The 19,947-nt window shown below is 43.4% G+C and overlaps 1 protein-coding gene across 3 annotated transcripts in view; it reads left to right on the plus strand.

The window, feature by feature from the left end:
• ATRN (attractin) overlaps positions 1–19,947 on the plus strand; it is a 145,347-nt gene that overhangs the window by 28,095 nt on the left and 97,305 nt on the right. For all 3 annotated transcript variants that reach the window (XM_015286048.3, XM_015286050.3, XM_015286049.3), the window contains exons 2-6: positions 4,104–4,187; positions 7,567–7,680; positions 15,590–15,718; positions 17,543–17,748; positions 18,788–18,956. In XM_015286048.3, coding sequence (XP_015141534.2) covers positions 4,104–4,187; positions 7,567–7,680; positions 15,590–15,718; positions 17,543–17,748; positions 18,788–18,956 — 702 coding nt within the window. The remainder of the gene's footprint in view (positions 1–4,103; positions 4,188–7,566; positions 7,681–15,589; positions 15,719–17,542; positions 17,749–18,787; positions 18,957–19,947) is intronic.

The raw sequence follows: 19,947 nt of genomic DNA on the forward strand, positions 1-19,947 counted from the left end.
AGCCAGGAGTTGGACTCATTGATCCTTATGGGTCCCTTCCAGCTTGGGATATTCTATGGTTCTATTAATGACCTCAAAAAATGATTTACTCTGTAGCTACGAGCTCCTTGGAGTTTGTGACTCTTTGTGCTCAGCTGTTTAGATTTATTAGATGGTAATTAGAAAACAGCTTCGAGTCTTCACCTCATTGTGCATTTCATGGCTCTGTAGGGACTTTGTCAGTGTACAGTAATTTGTATTTAACAAATACACACGTCTAGCATTGCTGACACTATTAAGAGCCTGGGTGAAAATCAGTGAGGAATTAACATCAGCTGCAAGGAGCAGCAGTAGCAATGGTAACAGCCCTTTGGTAGTGTCTGTGTGCACGTTAGCATTGATATCTATTTTAAAATCTTGGGTTTTTAACCAGAAATATGCAAGAGTTTTTCCACTGTGGTGATTTTGAAGTCAGTTTCGTTGCTTTGCAGGAGTTCAGTGCTCTACCCGTGCTTTGCTAAAAGTGTTATCTTTGCATTGCGTGTGTTTTTCCACCGTGTCAACGTGTGCTCACCCAGCATAGAGAACACCTGAAGGACTTTGCTGCTTTCTTTCTTAGAGTGCAGCACCTTCAGACTGAGTTGTGCAGACGTGCCTGTGGAGAGTATCATCATGGGCTGTCCAATTAGCCAAGGAAAATGAGAGTTGGTACCCCTCCAAACTTTATGGAGTTGAGTTTGCATTTGAGCAATAAAATTATGAATGTGCATAATAAATTCAAGGACCTGAGGGCTGGGAGAATACTGGTGGAAAATACATCAGAGAATCCTAGAATGGCCTGGGTTGAAAAGGACCACAACGATCACATAGTTCCAACCTTCCTGCTATGTGCAGGGTCACCAACCACCAGCTCAGGCTGCCCAGAGCCACATCCAGCCTGGCCTTGAATGCCTCCAGGGATGGGGCATCCACAGCCTCCTTGGGCAACCTGTTCCAGTGTGTCACCACCCTCTGGGTGGAAAACTTCCTCCTCATATCCAACCTAAACCTCCCCTGTCTCAGATAAAAACCATTCCCCCTTGTCCTATCACTATCCACCTATGTAAACAGCCATTCCCCCTCCTGTTTATAAGCTCCCTTCAAGTATTGGAAGGCCACAGTGAGGTCTCCCCGAAGCCTTCTCTTCTCCAAGCTAAACCTTGAAGCTAAAACATCATTCTCTTTCCAAATCCATGCCAGAGGCATTGGGAAGCTGATGTACCCTGACTGTAGTGTATCAGCTGTGGGGATGTGGCACTGAGGGACGTGGTCAGTGGTCATGGTGGGGGTGGGTTGGGGTTGACCTTAGGGTCTTGGAGGTCTTTTCCAACCTCTGTGATTCTATGATTAGAGTTAGAATAGTATGGTTAGGTTGCAGTTGGACTTGGTGATCTTCAAGGTCTTTCCCAGCATGAGCAGTTCTATAATTCTATGATATTCTTGGGATTTCACCCCTGTAGCACGTAGTAGGGTAAAAGACCTCAGACCCTGATGGTGTTGGCTGCAGGTTGCATGGGTGTAGGACTTGTTTTGGTGTACATCCTGAGAGTAGCCCTGTGGGCATAACCCTGTGAGTATCTCAGAGATGTCCCACACTCATCTGCTTTCCTCCTGGAGTGCTTTTCCTCCCCATTACTCACCTATTCCCTTTCTGAGCCTTTCCTCAGAGATGAAACTAAACCAGTGTCTGGACTGTGCCCTGGTTATCAGTGCCCACAAGTACTGAGCGTGGCAGCATCATGTGATGTGAATGGGAACAGAGCTTGTTTGCTTTTTTAGCTGGAGATTAATACATCTTCTTCTATTGAATATAAAGATAAAATTTCAGCTTGTACTGTTTAGTTTTTGTTTCTGTCTGTCTTGGAGCATATCTCTGCCAGCGTTTGTATAGCGTCCAACCCATCCCAGTGATGAGAGCATTACTCCAATCTCTTCTCCTTTTGCAGACCTGAACTCTGATTTTATTATTATTATTTAATATCCTTTAGCTGTCTGTAGTGGCAGCAGCTTCTAAAGCTTAGCGAGGAATCTGATTAACTTACAGGTAAGTATTTAACAGCGTATCAAGGAAATAGGATCGGTCTGTTTTTATCTATTTTTTTTTTAACTAAATCCTGTGTTTTGTTTTTGTTTTGCCATCATATGACTGTAAATTATAGGGATGTTGAGACGCTCTGAGATCAGACATGGCCGGGGTTTAAGGGTTGTTTTCTTGTAGCGTTGCTCTCAATGGCATTTCGGCGGTGAATGATTTAATAATCGTTGCCAGAGAAAGTTGTTCGAGGAGTTTTGTGAGCAGAGGCTCTCTGAGAGCTTGGCAGGTTGCATAAGGTTGTTTTTCAGCATGCAAGACTTGCTCAGGTTTCTCAGCGTCTGTTTGCTCTTGGTTGCATGCAAAGTGCTGTCAGCACTGAAGCACTGACACGGTCTCATTCCTACCCTTCCATGGTCATTACATATTACAAAAGGACTAGATGCTGTTTTCTACAATTAGGAATTTCCATCTGTTTTTGCAAATTCCATGCAAATAGATAAGTAATTTGAATCTTCAAAGATACTGAAGCCTTAAAATTTGGCATGTATTTCACAGAATCCTAGAATGGCCTGGGTTGAAAAGGACTGCAATGATCATCTGGTTTCAACCCCCCTGCTATGTGCAGGGTCACCAACCACCAGACCAGGCTGCCCAGAGCCACATCCAGCCTGGCCTTGAAAGCCTCCAGGGATGGGGCATCCACAGCCTCCTTGGGCAACCTGTTCCAGTGCATCACCACCCTCTGGGTGAACAAACCTCATCCTAATATCTAACCTAATGAACCTTGTGTGAACCTAAAACCACTCTACATGAAAGATGAACAACCGTTTTGACTCGATCAGGATATTAGATGATAACATTAACAGATCGGCAGGAAGAGACCAAGCAAAAGATTCCCAGATATCATTTCTGGGAACTCCTGAAGAAGTTCCCTCCTTCGTTTTTCTTCCAAATTTGATTTTTTCAGAGTGTTTTTGTCTGACTGAAGCTGTTCTAAGTAGGACAAGTGGAATTTGCCAGGAGCCTTCGATTCGCTGTGGCTGTGTGCTGGTGATGGGATGTGTAACCTCCCTGGGTAGGAATCCTCCTCCAGTGCCAATGCTCTGCCAACACGTGGTGGTGGGATGTCCTCAGGTGCTGCTTCTGTTTCCCTTCATCTTTCTCAGGGAATTGTTTTCAATGGGTTTTGCTTCACTTGAGCATTTTGTGAAACGAATCTGGAATTTGTAGTTAATTTCTCTGAGCTGGGAGTGTGGCTCTTGGTTTTGGCATCAGCCCATGGGTCTCTCTACTGAGGCCAAAGATGAAGGATCTCAGGGCCTGGTTTTTGGGAACCCAAGTGGTATAAGGGATCTGCTGTCCCAAACTCCAACTCAATGCCTCTGTTACCTGTCAGATAGTGCGACTGTCCTCTTGGTTGTCTGTGATCTTTGGAGAAAATATTGAAATCATGGAGGAGAAAAGTCACAGCCAAACCAAGTATGTTGCTACCTTCAGGGAAGGCTCGGGTTGGATATTAGGAAACATTTCTTCTCCAAAAAAGCAGTCAGGCACTGGCACAGGCTGTGGTGGAATCACCATCCCTAGTGGTGTCCAAGAGCTGTGAAGATGTGGCACTGAGGGTCATGGTTTAGTGGTCATGGTGGGGATGCGTTGGGGTTGGCCTTGGGAATCTTAGCGGTCTTTTCCAACCTTAATGATTCTGTGATTGATTTTGTGTCACTGTATGTGTGTTTGGCTGTTAAATTTCCAGTATGAGTGATGAGGATGTGAAAGCAACCTTTGCATGTCTGTGGTCATTCTTTCCAGTCTACATGTTAGTCTTTTCAGGTAGAAAAACCAGCACTCTTAGCTTGTTCTCCAGGGGCAGTCATCAGAAAGCACGTACACAGACTTGAACAGGAAAATCCCAATTGATTCATGTTGCATTGTTTTTAAGGGCTCTTCAGGAGGTGAAAACCTAGCGACAGATCTTCTAAATTCAGGATATCCTTTATGAATGTTGTAACTTCGAAGACTAATGCTTGTCTTTATTATTTTTTGTTTACAGACTCACTGAACCTTCAGGGTACGTAACGGATGGGCCTGGGAACTACAAATACAAAACAAAATGCACCTGGCTAATTGAAGGGAGGTGAGTAGAGTCAACACCTTTACTTGCAAACAGTGTTGCTTTTGTTTTTAGATCTCATAATCCTTTTTTTTTTTTTAAGTTTTAATTATTATTTTTTTTTTTTTGCTATTTCTAAAACTACATAGAGCAGCATTTAGTTATGCTTGGAAAATTGTTTTGTTGTTGTTGTTTGTGCAAACTCCTTCCTGAATTTATGGCTTCCTGGTGTACGATCTACTTCGCTTTGAAACCACGTGGAAAATCAGAATTAATGCACCTGTCTAAGTAAATAAGGGTTTAATACTTATTCATCTACTATTGTAGTGGGCCGTTCAGATGGTCAGGACTCAGTTCATGTTCAACTTTAGGCAGTATGAAAAAAACCCCACAGTTAAAGCTCATGGAGAGACAGTTTATGTAATGCTGCACTTGAGTATGTTTCTGGTTTTATTTTACGTGAACTTCAGAAGACCTTCTTTGCAAAGATTTGAACTGGGAAAAGTCCCTTAGACCTCTTCCTTCATTTCTATACTGCTGTATATTTGATCTTTATGTTGCTTGCAGTGATCTCTTGCAGAGGTTTTAGCAATATCCCATATAGTGTGTACCCTCTGACTGTCGTCTGATGGATGGAGCAGCAGATGAAGGGTGTTTTCCGTAGTACCACAACTGTAAAATTCATCTGTGTAGCCTATAAAGCTTTGGTCTAAAAGCATCAGTTACGATGCTCTACATTAACAGCCAGACGAGGGTATATTTTTCTTTAGTTTTCTCTTTCTTTGGGATGCCTGGTGGTTGGGGTTGGAATGGTATTCACTTCATCCACTTCAGACATTTATTTTGGATGACTGATTTACCTTTGAATGTGTTGGGAGCTTATGTTTGTAAGGGCTGTTCCAGAGATCCATCCAGAGCACTGCAACTGGGGACCTGCCACCAGCTGTTAACTGGGAGGAGCCCAGTGCTTTGATGTGACTGAGCTCCAAGAGAGATGCCCTAAGTGGCAACACCTCTTCATTTTTGCAGGTAGTAAAAATGCAACCTCATTTGCTTTGGAATTACAAGTAAAAACAATGTTTTCAAAGGATATTATTACAGACAAAACAGCCTCAGCAATTCCAGTACAGTCAACATAACCCTCAGAGCTTCTTCTTATTTATTTTTTCCTTTTGAGGATAATTTGTCTCGTGTTCTTACTGGAATAGAAATGCTACTCACAGGTCCTTGATAATGTCACCATAACCACTCCTTCAGCCTCTGCTGGTCCCCAGAGGCTTCTTGGAAAGCTACCACTTCATGAGGCTTGAAGTGAGACAGTACTTTTGTAGTCAGGCATTCAAGGAGATGTCCTTTTCCTGCTTCTGGTTGTTCGTACCCTGCTGTCAGAGGATGGTGGTGAACAGAAAGACCACGCTGATTGAAACAGCTGAAATTGGCACCCCTGTGAAAATAGCCCAAGCTCTCTGCCAAATGTGACGTTCCCAGAGAGATCTGGACTTGGAAAACAGCTTCTGCAGAGCTGTTAAATTCTGCTAAGTGCCTTCACCTCAGTGCTAGCACGCTGGTATGTAGAGGGCGTTTGAGGTTAGCAAAGAAAGGCACAAGCTAAATAAGCAACTGAAGACACTAGATAAATTCTAGTATAAAGGAAGCCACATGTTCCTTGCAGCACACGTTTCCTTTTCACACCACTCCTGACTCGTGGCTGGTGTGTGTGTGCTGTGCCCTCCTGCCAGGGGGGGGTGTGCTGCTCACTAATTCCCAAAACACAGGCAAAGCAGATGTGGTCCAGCCCAGGGATCCCATCTGAGGCTGAGCCTGTAGCCCAGTGCCTTGCAATTCTGCAGACAACTGCTCTCTGTTAATGAGTTGCTAGCTCTACTGTAGGTAATCTTTCTTTTCGTTCTTGGTCTAAAGCTTTTATTGATGAAGGATTCCACCCTTCTCTACAGCTGTCATGCCATTAAAATAGAAGCAAACCCCATACAGTTTCTTAGAGTGCTTTCTTTTGAAACGATGAACACTCTCTGTGCTTTTCCTTCAGTGAGATGTTATCCTTGAGTTACACCTGCCTCTCTTTTTGCCAAAGGCATGGAGAAGATCAACGTGCATACCAAAAAGCATTCTTTTGCAGAATAACTCCCTAAAGAATTCCTCTTCCGTTAGAAAGGACGACTCGATGGCAGGCTGACATTGTATTAATTTCTTTGATTAGGATGAACGGCGATTTCATTTGAACCCAAGGGCAGTATACTGTTGAGAGATCCTAATCACTTTCATCTATCCTTTTGTGGCCGTGGGTGGGAAGAGGCAGCGTGGCTATGGATTCACTGCCTTTCATCTCAGGTCCAAGCACAAAGCTGGTGGGGTTTTCACCCTCCCTGAGCTGAGCGTTAATGAGATTTCTGCTGTGGCTCTGGAGGGATTCTCTTTAGATGTGTCTTTACGTGTGAGCCGTGAAACTAATGGTATCTAAATGCTCATTACATGGTTATGGCTTTGTGGGCATCTTTTGTGCATTGAATGGAAGGAACGCTGGTGAGTTTTGGTATCTGAGCTACTTTTCCACCTCCTCACTGAGTAAACCAAACATTTTCCCTGCTGATACATCTCAGGTCACACTTCTACACTGAATCATTGAAAGGTTTGAGTTGGAAGAGACCCTTAAAGGCCGTCTGGTCCCACTCCCTGCAATGGACAGGGATACCCACAGCTCCATCAGGTGCTCAGAGCCCCGTCCTGCCTGATCTTGGGTTTCTGCAGGGATGGGGCTTCCACTACCTCTCTGGGCAACTTGTGCCAGTGCTTCACTACCCTTGTGTTTCTGATTTCCAATTCAGAAGGACTTCTTTCAAGACGGCCTTTCAAGATACTGCAGAAATAATAGGGTGATAAATTAATAGAAGAAAGCTTTCTGCCAGCTTCCAGGCAACTAAATAGTCCATCATAGTTGTGTCAATCTGCAGAAAATGCCTTGAAGTAGGAAAAGAGGGTTGTTGTTTAATGGTGGCTGCGATTCTTTACATGTATTGTATGTGCAGATTTTCTTTGCTTACCCCTTCAGAGCCCTATCATTAGAAATAAAGAGCAGTGGGCTGGTTGTGCCTGCTCTTCAATTTCTGCCCTTCCTGGTGGGGGAAGATTTAAGGACACAGTTGTTTTTCTGACCGTAAAGAATCTGTTCCTTAATAACAGTGGAGTGTGCATCCCAGAAATGAAAACCATGTCATGTTTGATGCATCTACACTTGCATTAAACAACACAGCTTTAGTCTTTTTAGAGGGGTGCTTCACATTGCAGGAGCTTGTTGGCAGGACTGCTCTGTGTGTTGAGTGGTTAATTCCAAAACTTTTAATTCTTCATACATATATATATATATATTATTTTTTTTTCTTTACAGGCCAAACACAATCCTGAGGCTTCGATTCAATCACTTTGCCACAGAGTGCAGTTGGGACCACTTATATGTGTATGATGGAGACTCAATTTATGCTCCTTTACTGGCAGCTTTTAGGTAAGTTCACTTGTTAAGAATCGTAAGTGTAAGCAGTGCTATTTCTTTAACTTGGAGCCTGAATCAGATGTGGCTTTTAGCAGCATAAATATGTTCCAGTAACCTAAATAAATTATACTGCCAGTACAGCACATACAGTGTTCTTTTGTGCAGTCATCGGCAGCATCAACAATTATGGAGTTGTTTTTGCTTTTACAATGAACAGATCATGTTACTACACTGTGGCATATAAGTATTAGTTTTTCTCTTCCAAATCCTGATTATTTTAGGCACAGTTATTGTCCTCTGGTTGTGCTTGGGGTGATTTGGTCTGCTGGCTCCTTCAGAAGCATAAAACTGCCCCGCTTATTGAGCATGACCATGACTTAAGTTCAGCTTGTGGCATGTTCATGCTGACACAAGGCAGAAGCCAATTAATCAGTGTTGCAGCCATAGAGTTCTTACAGAACAACATCTTGGTGTTCAGAAAGAGCAGTGGTTGGTCAGCCTATAAACATCCAAACTCTAACCTGAGTTTAAAGCAGGGCATGCAAACAAAGTATTAGGGCCATCTCTCCCCATTTGAAGAGAAGGGGAAACCGCCTCTCTGCTAAAAAAGAGCCTGGAAGCCCTCTCCTGGTATCATGTGCTGAATTGATATGCATGAAGAGGAAGAAATGTCATCTTGACTCATAGTCATTTTGCTCTAATCGAGGTAATTTTTAATACGCCGTTGAAAAGGTGAAATGATCATGATTTGTGCCTGCAGTTTCTGGTGTGTTTTCCAAAAATTAATAGGCTTTTTAAATTGAGGTTATAAGTAGTTCATAGCATGAACAATTATGGTTCAGACTTGAAAATCATCTGTAAATCACTGGGAAGTCTGTGCCTGAGGACAAGCAAGCGTGAGCTTAATACAATAACATTTTTGAGGTAGGAAAAGAATTCCATTTTTTTCTTTTCTAATTGCTTCTTTAGATGACATTTGAGTTTCATCTTCATTAGTACTGTGCTGTGTTGTTCACTAAACCAAGTTCAGGAAACGGCAGATGCTTCTAATTTTGATGAAGTGCGAAAAAGGCATCTGTTGAAAAATACTTTTCTCCGGTACAAAAATAAATGCTCTATGATTTCTCAAGCAGTGTTCATATTTTATTTATTTTCTTGGCTCATATTAAATTTTAACATTAACCAAAGCCATCTTTTGCTCCTCACTATTTTTGCACCGTGCCGGAGGACTTGCAAGATTGAGCTTTGTACCTCTGGGCACTGTCAGCTTTCTGAGTTTGTTGATAAACACTGTAAATTCCTCTCAGGACTCTCCAGAGCTCAGCTTTTTTTTTTTTTTTTTTTTTAACTTCTTTTTTTTTTTTAACCCTCACTTCCTTCTCTGCTCTCCTTTAATTTTCTTGACCTTCTGATGTTCACATACGTTTGTTTAAAATACGATGTCCGTCCTGGAAACCCTCAGCACCGGGCTATGGAACAGTTGAAATCAGTTTTATTCAAGAGAGAAATTTCATAGAATCATAGAGTCCTAGAATGGGATGAATTGAAAAGGACCACAATGATCACCCAGTTTCAACCCCCCTGCTATGTGCAGGGTCACCAACCACCAGACCAGGCTGCCCAGAGCCACATCCAGCCTGGCCTTGAATGCCTCCAGGGATGGGGTATCCACAGCCTCCTTGGGCAACCTGTTCCAGTGTCTCACCACCCTCTGAGTGAAAAACTTCCTCCTAATATCCAACCTAAACCTCCCCTGTCTCAGCTTAAGACCATTCCCCCTTGTCCTATCACTGTCCACCCTCATAAACAGCCATTCCCCCTCCTGTTTGTACACTCCCTTCAAGTACTGGAAGGCCACAATGAGGTCTCCCCGAAGCCTTCTCTTCTCCAAGCTAAACAATCCCAGTTCCCTCAACCTTTCCTCATAGGAGAAGTGCTCCAGCCCTGTGTTCATCTTAGTGGCCTTCCTCTGGGCTCCACATTTCTCTACCATGAACATGTACATAGTATATCTGCATCAACTGTCTACTAAAATCCTTGCAGCCTGAGTGTGTGGGGTGGTCCCATCCTGTACATTAAGCTTTGCTTCTATGGAGCACTGTTAAAAATATATTTGCTGGTTTATATTGGCAATCATAGGCAACGTAATACCATTTACATATTTTGCTTCAGAAACACAATCAAGGAGCAGGGAGCTGATAAAAATCCAGTGTTCTCATCAGCACAGAATGGAGAAATCTGAGGCAGATAACACATACTCCGTTGTCTGTGAACTTCGTTGTTATTTTTCACTTCATGTTAAACGTTTACTGGAGCTGCTCTTGAGCATTTACCTTTGTTTTGGGCTGGTCAGCATGCTGTGTTCTTTCTGCTCACATCGACCTCTTTCTGCAAGACCTTTGGCCGCCCTGAAGCACCTCACCGTGGCGCCGGGCACAGATGGATGGTCACAGTGACAGCACTGACAGATGGCACTGGCTGCCCCACGGACATCGCTGCCTGTGAGCTGCCCTGCCATCAGCACATGGGAGCAGTTCCCTTCCTCTGGCTGCAGCAGGCAAACGTGGCACTGCCAAACCCAACTTGAGACAGAACCTGGCGTGGTTGCATTGGAAGGGACATTCAAGGCCCTAACCCAAAGCCAGGCCAGGTTGGATGGGGGCCTGGGCAACCTGATCTTGTACCTGATTTAGTGCTTGGCAAACCCCCATGTGCAGCAGGGGGTTGGAACTGGATGATCATTGAGGGCCCTTCCACCCCAGCCATTCTGTGATTCTGCCTTCCTCATCTGTTTGGCCCCTGGTCATCAGATTGGTCACTGGCTGGATGTGCTCCAGTATGTTTTGTGCTGGGGACCTCAAACTGGAACCAGTGTGGTCACAAGAGAGCTCTTGGTTCCACTTCCCTCAGCAAATCAGTTAGAAACTTCCTGTTCTTCACTTCTCCTCCTTCGCTGTGCGTGCACGTTGCATCTCCTCTGACCCCACTCCTTCCCATTCCTCTGTTAGGGTTTGTTTTCCTTCCACTCCCCCAAGCCTTGCTTTCAGTGCCATCAATCATAACTTGTATTACTGCCACAGGCACGTTTAAATGCTTGTGCTTTCTTCTGCTTTGTCCTCAGTGCCCTTCCTGAACCACTCTGCAAGCCCTGCTTACACCCCACAGTCAGCTTGTGTTGTATTGCTTGCAAGCATGAATTCACCTGCTGCATCATGTCCCTCACTGGCAGTTACCCTGTATGCTGCCTGCGGGGCAGCTGGTGCTTTGAATAAGTGCAGTCTGCTCAATCAGAGTGTCTCTGGAGTGGAAAAGGCCACTGTGATCCCCAGTTCACCCTCACTGTGCCCACTGTCCACAGCCCTCGGTGCCACCGATGCTGTGTGCTCTCTGTTGGTGCTGCAGCAGCTGTCCTTATTGACTGTCCTTAAGGAAACAGGGAAGGTGCTTTCAAGAAACAGCTTGCTTTGGGTGTTGCCAGCTCTCAGTAATCAGTTGGATTGGTTTTTGGTAATTGGTATTGTAACAGCTTTGTCTCCTGAAGAGCCCACTTCTAGGAGTCATCTCCTCGCACAAGCACATTAGCTTTTCCTTTAAGAACAGAAACTTGAGATCTGTTTCCTTATCCTCCTCCCCTGCTTTCTTTTGGCATTGATTTATTTTTAATCTGCTGTAACTTCTATTTTGGGTTTGTTTATTTTTGTTTGTTTTTTTTTTTGCTGTTGGGAGCGTGGCTAATACACGGGGAGTGCTTTAATAAGGTGCAGTTTTGCACAGATGTACCCGGATAAAATAAAAAGAATGATTTTGCACTGCATGTCAGGAGATTGAGAAGCCAACATGCCACCAATTTTTGGTGTCACCTTCATCCTTCTGCTTCCCTGTGATGTGAATTCTGCATTCCCCCCTCGCCGTATACAGCTCCCATCTTCCTCCTTGCTGAGGCTTTTCATCTCTGCCTTCCTGGCAGGTTCTGTCTCGAAGGAAAAGGATGAATCTGTGCTCCTCATCCTGCTTCCATAGCAAATAAAGGAAAAGGAAGAAAGGAGATGCCTTTCATTTCAGCTAATTCCTGTTGGTGTATGGTGCAGGGAAAGAGATCAAGGCACGGTGTAGGGTAATGGCAAAGTTGAGTGCCCTACTGTTGTTTTCACTGACTTGACAAGTCCAGTGAACAGCAAATAGAAGTATTTCAGGCCAAAACACGGGCTTGCCTTACAGCTTTGAAGAAGCAGTGTCATTGGGCAGCTGGGCTGAGTAGGAGTATTTGTTTGCTTTGGAGTAGTGGTGGTTGCGAAATGGTCTGCAGCTTTCAAAACCAAATGGAAACGGTGCAGTGTGGAATAGAGTGATCTTGGCCAGAGCCCAAGAGATTCTGGATTGTCGTTTAAGGGAAGTTTTCCATACGCTGTTACTGAGATTGTGCCTACAGGATTTTTTCCCAGGGGTTGGAAAGGACCTCAAGATCTCACCGAGTCCCACCCACCTGCTAAAGCAGTTCCCTATGATAGGTCATACAGGTCAGTGTCCAGATGGGTCTTGAATATCTCCATAGGAGACTCTGCAGCCTCCCTGGGCAGCCTGTTCCAGTGTTCCATCAGGACGTGTTCAACTTCTGCAGGTGGGATAAATCACACGGGTCAGTCATTTGGAATCTCACTCCACCACTCGATACCCGTGTAGCAACATAAAACATGATGCTAAAACTGCTTTCCTTATCCAAGTCTGGCTGTGTCTGTGCCATGGAAATGCCACCAGCACACAGGGAACGTCCCTCATGCTGTTTGTCTTCGGGGAAGCAGAAAAAGGTGGTGAGGAAGGAAGGAACAAGGAGAACTAACGCTGTGGAGGTACCTGCCTTCTTACCAAGCAGATCCCCAGAGTGAGATTTCTAAGAGCAAATGACCAACACAGACATAGCTTTTATTTTATTAGAGAAGATGATTTGTGGGGGGATCGTGAGTGCTTTCATTCCTGCTGTTTGTTCTGTCCTTTGGTTGGTGTTTGCTGCGTTGCTCTCCCTGCTGCAGGGCCTTCCAGCTGAACTGCTGCGTCGTATGAGGGATATGTGCTGCGAGAATGAGACCAAAGGAGAACAAAACAGAACAAAGGAGTTTTCTCTTTGGTCCCTGAGCTGTAGTTTGCCTTCCCCCGAATTATATTCAGATGTCTGTTTTCCCGCGGTGGAGGCGTGCTGTCCTACAGTTTGCATTACAAAGGAAAAGTGTATATGAAGCAAATAGCAAAGAGAAGTTTATTAGGCTTTTTGTTCTGTGATATTTTGGGAGATGGTCTTTTGGGAGTGATCATCTTCAGATCAGAAGTCTGAAACTTCACAACGAAGCCGGCACCTCTGATGCACATAGAAAAAAGCAGTGCGTTTTGCCTTTTAATCCTGTATCCTTGAGATCTGAAAGGGAAAAATAATTGGCCTCCTCACAAGGAAATATGTATTGAGCTCCATATCTGCAAACGTGCTGCTGTTGTGTAGCCAAAACATGGGGTGAGGTTACAGCATTATGATGGCATGTTGGTGAAATGAAGCATGAGTTTTGGTCAGTGGGCTGACTTGTGCAGAAAGGGCCGTTGTGCAGGCTGGATATTTACCCTAACATAGGTAATGTGCCTCTGGCATTTATAGGGCAAACACACCCTCGTTGTACAGCAAAACCTTCAGTCAGCATCATTGGGCGTCTGCTATTCTTCATGCACATCATTGTATTGTATTACGGGCACAGAAAAATTTAGGTCACAGAAAGTGCTTTACAGGTGATATGAATGGGTTGCTGTGGACAGCTGTGAGTTCTTTCCATAGGTGCAGAAATGCACTTACCCTGTGCCAGCAGCCATCTTCAAAGCTTCCTGTTCTGAACAACTCTGAAAAGAGGAAATATAAGATCTTTTAAGGGGAAGAACTCATTTCATCCTTGCTTTTAGCTGCTGTTGCCCTTGGATGTGCAGGGTGTGAGTGCAGGCTGGGTCCTGCTTTTCCAGGACCCCATATTTGTGCAGTGTTGGAGGCTCTGCTTTCAGAAAGCTTGGGCTTGGCCTTTGGTGGAAACAGGACGGACACTGGGAGGGAAGTCGGTTCTGTGTAAGAAAAATAACAGCCAGCTATTAATAGGTGGTTGTAGACAATATGCTTTGCTTAAAAAGATTCAATAGACTTCGAAGTTATGCCTACTCTCGTGTCTTGTGTAAGGGAGGAATTGACTTTGTTTTGTGGGTGTCAGGCTTCTGGTAAAAGAGGGATAAGCATTCCCTTTCAGATAGAAGCTATTTTGTGCAATAGGTGAATTGTGAGTGGTTCATTTTTTCAAGAGACACTTATTCTTTCCAGTTTACTTCAAGTATTTAGACAATATATTCTACAAACCTGTACTGTGCCTGCTTGAATAGAATCAAAGACTCATCTAGACTGGAAAAGACCTTCAAGAGTACCAAGTCCAACCATCAGTGTGATCTGTGGAGTCCCATCGCTACTCCATGTCCTTCATTGGCACATCTCTTGAATACCTTCAGGGCTGGGGACACCACCATTTCCCTGGGCATCCTACGCTTGACCACTCAGTGAAGAAATTCTCCCCACTCTCCAATCTGGTGCATTTTGAGAGCATTGCCTTGTGTCTGTCACTTGTCGCACGAGATAAATGGTCTCGGCCACCATCCTCATTTGTGTCCACATCTCTCCTCAAACTGACATGCTGGAGGATCTGACAGAGCTTGGAAGCCTGATGGAGTTGATCAGAAGCATCAATCAAAGGATGAGATGGGGATAAGGAGTGTGGCAGCCTTTTCGGTTCAAAAAGACAGGAAGGATGGATGTGATGAGTCAGATAGAGCTCTATACAACGCTGGGTGGTAGGAAGGTGGTGAGTGAGGGTGGTTATACTGACCTCTCACAGCGGAGAGCCCAAGAGGCATCAGTGGCCGATGGGGCTGCAGATGTAAAAGCCAGCAAAGGCTTTCCTCTATCACTGCAGAGTTTAATTGCTGACCTCCCTGCTGCAGATGTTCTGGGCAAAAAAAAAGCAAACAGATAGCATTCTGCAGTTCAGAAAGTGCCTCAACTGTGGGTTTCCAGCAGCTGGATAACTACACCACCAGGATGCTCTGTGCTTGCTTTGTTTGTTGCAGTCTTTCCCAAGGATTTGCTGGAGTTAGAGGGAGATACCTGGTTTGACAGGCCTGTCATTTGGCTTGGTACAGCAGATCCTATGCTTTTGTGACATTAATTTCTGCCTTGAAATGTGTCACCTTGTTTCAGGAACAGATCCTGTTTAAACTGTAGGAGAATAGCAGGAGAGGAAAGTAGGTTTTTATAAGCATAGGAGAGCTGTGATTGCAGACAGCTTCAGGGTTGCTCAAGCCAAACACTTTTATTATACATTTATCTTTCAGAAGAACCCACTTGGCTACTTCAGGGTTTTCTATTTGCATCCTTTTCTTCAACCATTCCTTCTTTCATGCTGAAATCATGTATGCTGACAGCAGTGTTCCCACTGCTGTTTTCAGTGCCCTAAGGTTTGTCAGGACTCTTTGGTTGGTAACGTGGCCACTGTTTGGCACATAATTAAGACGTGTATTAATAAACTGGTCCCTGTGGAATGCAATTTTATCTTTCTGAGAGGGTCTTGTGGGTTCTTAGTTCATTTGGAATGGGTTCGTTGGAGTGTGCGTGCTCACAAGCTTGATATGTTTTCTTTTGAAATGTTTAAGGAGTTCTATTGAAGAAAACCTGTCTAATAACTGCCCTGTGAAAATGCTAATTACTGTATGCAAATTCATTATACTTCAAATAGATGCAAATAAATACTCTGGGTTTCAATTATTCTACTCATACCGATATGCATACTGTGTTTGCCCTCGTTGTTTTGCTCCCTTTTGTTTCATTTCAACTTTCTTTTCTTCTCCTCTTTTGCAGTGGTCTGATTGTTCCTGAGAAAGACAGCAATGAAACGGTACCAGAAGTTGTAGCTACTTCTGGATATGCTCTTCTGCATTTCTTCAGCGATGCTGCTTATAATTTGACAGGGTTTAACATCACATATAAGTAAGTGGTACCACTCCAAAGTGATTTGTACATTACATAAATGTTGCAGGTTGAGCAGAAGGAGGTTTCCTCTTCCCTCAGTCTTGTCTTGGAAAAAGCAATTGCCACTGAAGCATGTAATTACGAGCAGATACTTGAATTTAGATTCTATCTTTATTATACTCTTACACTGGCTAATAACTGTAATGCTCTCAGCATCAGCTTCAGTTGTCAATTGTAAGTGTGGGCAAATGTTTGCTCAGAAAAGACATACTATTTATTTTCTATTACTAGATTTATGTGATCGTATTCCGGCAGGCAGAACTGATATATTGTGTGCCCTTATGCATTTTGCAGAGATGCTTCTGCACAGAAATGCTTTTGCAGTAGTGCGTGCGTTTCACTTGGGACGCTGGATGGGACCTATTACTGAGCACCCTTTAGCAGTTTTCCATGGAACTTTGCTTTTTATTCAGTCCTTGGATTGAGTTGCTGAATCCGACTTCTTATTCTAGAATGGTTTTGTTCTGTTTTGGGTTTTTTTGTTTGTTTCATATTTAAAATATGAAACATACAAATGTGCTCATAGAGATACAAATGATGCATGTGCTGCACTAGGCGATTTTAATTTGGGTGTATATTTAAGAAGTTTTTAGCTCTATCTTCAGAAAGATCCAGCTGCAAAGTCCTTGGTCGCAACTGACTGAAGTGAGTTGCTCAGTTTTGAAGCCAGTTTTGGTGCTTTCCTCCTTTTTAAGCACTTCAAAATACAGTCAACTGTTTGAAAAATGTGGGGCATCCAGAAGGGAACGAGCTTTTGCTGTGTTGCCTGAAACACAGGAGCTGAAGCTCCTTTTGAAAGGCTGACTGATACCATAAACCATAACACCATCTACTGCCAGCTGTCAGCATTGCACTGATGCAGTGTGGTGGTGAAGTTGTAGCTGTAGACATCCCTGTTCATTGCAGGGGAGTTGGACCAGATGGCCTTTAAAGGTTCCTTCCCACTGATACCATTCTAAAATTCTATGAAGTTCACTCCGAGTATATAATCTGTCTTTATAATTTTCTCTATAACTTCTTAGTGCATCTTTAACTCTTCTCTTGATGATTTCAGACAATCTTCAGGTACTGTTTTGTATGTTTTTCTTCTGTCAGTTCTAGCTATTAGATTTCCTCTTAGTGTTTTTGAGGAGTGGTGATTTATTGCTTTCGAGTTTAGCGGTCTTTAATGTTACTACTGGAGACAGATATTGTGAAATCATGGTCTTGAAGCCAGTGATTCCACCTACTGCTTGACAGTGAGAATATTGGGAGGTAGTCCTGGAGTTATTGGGTAGTCCTAGGGTTGACCCTTTGGGTCCTCAACAAGGACGTGTCTGATTTTGCCTCAGTTACATTGCCAAAGTTATAGAATTAGAAACGATTCAGAAGAAACACATCTTTGGCTTGGGATTCATCTCAAGTGTGTTCACTGTATAAACAGCTCCTAGAGCATCTAAATGTGAGTAGCTTAAGTCTACGCTGCAGAGACACCACCAAAGCCTTGTGTGCTGCTGGAATTCTTCACTTACTGTTGGGGATTTTGAGGCAATTTGTTATCAGTATAACTGGCTAAAAGTCACTCTGGTAATTTTTCACAGGTTTAACTCATTAAGTGAGGCAGCTCTGCACCTTATAGGTACAGAACAAATGCAGGTCCATCACAATGAACTCTAGATGATTCTTGGTTTGCTTATTAACAAACAACTGCTGTATTAACTTCTGTTCAGCATCACTGTTGTACTCGTTAATGGGAAGAGCCTGTTTCATTACTGATGAACCTTCTTTCCCTGATGTTTGCAGTTTCAATATGTGTCCCAATAATTGCTCCGGCCGAGGAGAGTGCAGGCTCAATAACAGCAGCAATTCTCTTGAATGTGAATGTGCCAAATACTGGAAGGGAGAAGCTTGTGATATTCCCTACTGCACAGATGATTGTGGGGCACCAGAGAGGGGATTTTGCAACTTCAATGATACTAAAGCATGTGTTTGCTCTGCAGGCTGGCAAGGTAAGTCTGAACATTATGGAGAATTTCTTGTTAAGATGATATCTTCTATATATATGGTTCTTGGAAGTGTTTGACACTGTTCTTGACAGCTGTGCTTTTAAGTAAGAAGAAAATCAAGCTTCCATCCCGCTTTTCCTATTAACGATAATTTCCTATCATTGGGAAGAAGTTCTTGTTAGCAGCTGTGCTACCATGCAAAGTGTTGCCAACTTGATGTGTGCAAGCATCAGATTAAAATGAAATTTAAGAATAATAATTAAAAAAAATAATAATCAAAACTGAACCACCCACAAACTTCAAGGCTCAGGGAGCTGGAAGATCCAAATTGGCCATCATGTGCTGCTTCTTTTTGATTGTTTTATGAGGATCTGAAGCACGGATGAAGTGCTGTGGGTCCTCTAGTTGGACTCAGTGATCCTTATGGGTCTCTTCCAACTTGGGATATTGTGTGGCTTCTCCAACCTCTCCTCTTTTGTGGCTCTTAATGGGGTCCCACGGAGTAGGAGGTAGCTCTGAAGGGAACCCTGGCAGTGAAGCTGCTTTAAGAGCAGCAGTAATGTATATAAAACAGGAAGTGAACAGTTCATAAAAACATAGCACTGGAAAGGGGAGGAACAAAAAGTGGGAAAAAGCAGCAAACAGTGCTGTGTGACCCTTGAGTGTTGGGGCTTCTGAGGGCACGTGGCAGCTAGAAAAGTGCTGGGAGATAGATGGCCTTGTGTTGTGGAGTGGGAAGAGATCTGCACCATGCCCCTGCCATCACAGGGACAGAGAACAGAGCTGGGTGTCTGCTTTGCTTCATCACAGCTTTGCCTGGTCTGGATCTGCTTTTTTCCTTCTGAAACCTCCTCCAGTATGTGGTTGTGGTTGAGAGTTCCATTGCAGGAGTCCTTTCACACCATGTCCATTGCAGATCGTTACTGATGAGAACAACTTCCACCAGACCGTGCTCTTTGCCACCCGTGGTGCAGCATACTGACCTCTAGCTGAAATGCAGACTTTGGATAGGATTTGTTTAACTTCTAACACTGTTTCCTAGGTCCTGGCTGTTCAATTCCTGTTCCTGCAAATCGGTCATTTTGGACCCGTGAGGAATATTCTCTTCCAAAACTTCCTAGAGCATCTCACAAAACCATCATCCACAACAATAAAATGTGGATTGTTGGAGGCTACGTCTTCAATCATTCTGACTCTCAGAAGGTTTTAGCGTGAGTATAAACCCCAATAACAGAGTCTGAGCACAAGAACAGAGATTTGAGAATTAGGTTTAGAAAATGCTACCTGACACGCTGTGCTTTGGCTTATGCTCCATAGGGCATTTCCAAGGGGAAATAACACTAATAAAAACTTAAACTCAAGGTTGGAGGTGTGGGAAAATGCTGATAAAGTAGGCAATTTTGGAGAAGAAAAGTATAAGATTTTTGATGCTCTGTGAGTTTTTGGTTCATCTGCTTATGACAGCATTCAACTGTTTACTATATGTTTTGTAGGCTGGCTTATAAATTACATCTAGCCTTGTAATCCAAGAGGGCAATTTTGCTCCTGTTTTATTAGCCCTTCTTTATACTGTCTGTCCGTTTTCAGTGACTCCTTAATGAAGACATGCTGATTCCAGGGGATGTGGATGTTTATGCATAGGGAATGGGATACCAAACTGGGAATGGCATTTAGGATGATGCCATTCATGCAGACTGTTTGGGATTCTGAGCGCTAGCTAAGATACCAAATAATAATTGTATTTCCTCATTGGAATGCCCCATAAAAACACATTCAGACTTTCTCTTGAACTTGATGTCATTTTGGGAGATCCAGGCAAAAGATGAGTTTTTCACTTCCATTGACCTAAGTAAGAGCTGTGCTTTTATTTAGCAGGAGTTACAGGGCAGCTGCAAATGTATTCGTTCTTGTAAAATAGTTGCTGATTGCATCCATGGTTTACTTTTTCAAAGTCATGTCTGATTTTTCAACTGATAACCTGTGCCTTCATTAAAGACTTTCTCAGAGATTATTTTATCTTGTACAGCTATAAGTCTGGCAAATGCAGTTCATTCGTTTATCTAAAAAGCCAGAGGCCATTTTCAGGGTAGAGGGTTTATCTTATTTCAAGTTCACTGAGAAAATATGCTTGAATGACAAAGGCATAATTAAAAGTGCCTTCTAACAGTGGCAGTTTTATTTCTATCAAGTAATTGGAATTTA

This window comes from Gallus gallus, chromosome 4 (genome assembly GCF_016699485.2).
Source record: "Gallus gallus isolate bGalGal1 chromosome 4, bGalGal1.mat.broiler.GRCg7b, whole genome shotgun sequence".
Taxonomy (NCBI): domain Eukaryota; kingdom Metazoa; phylum Chordata; class Aves; order Galliformes; family Phasianidae; genus Gallus; species Gallus gallus.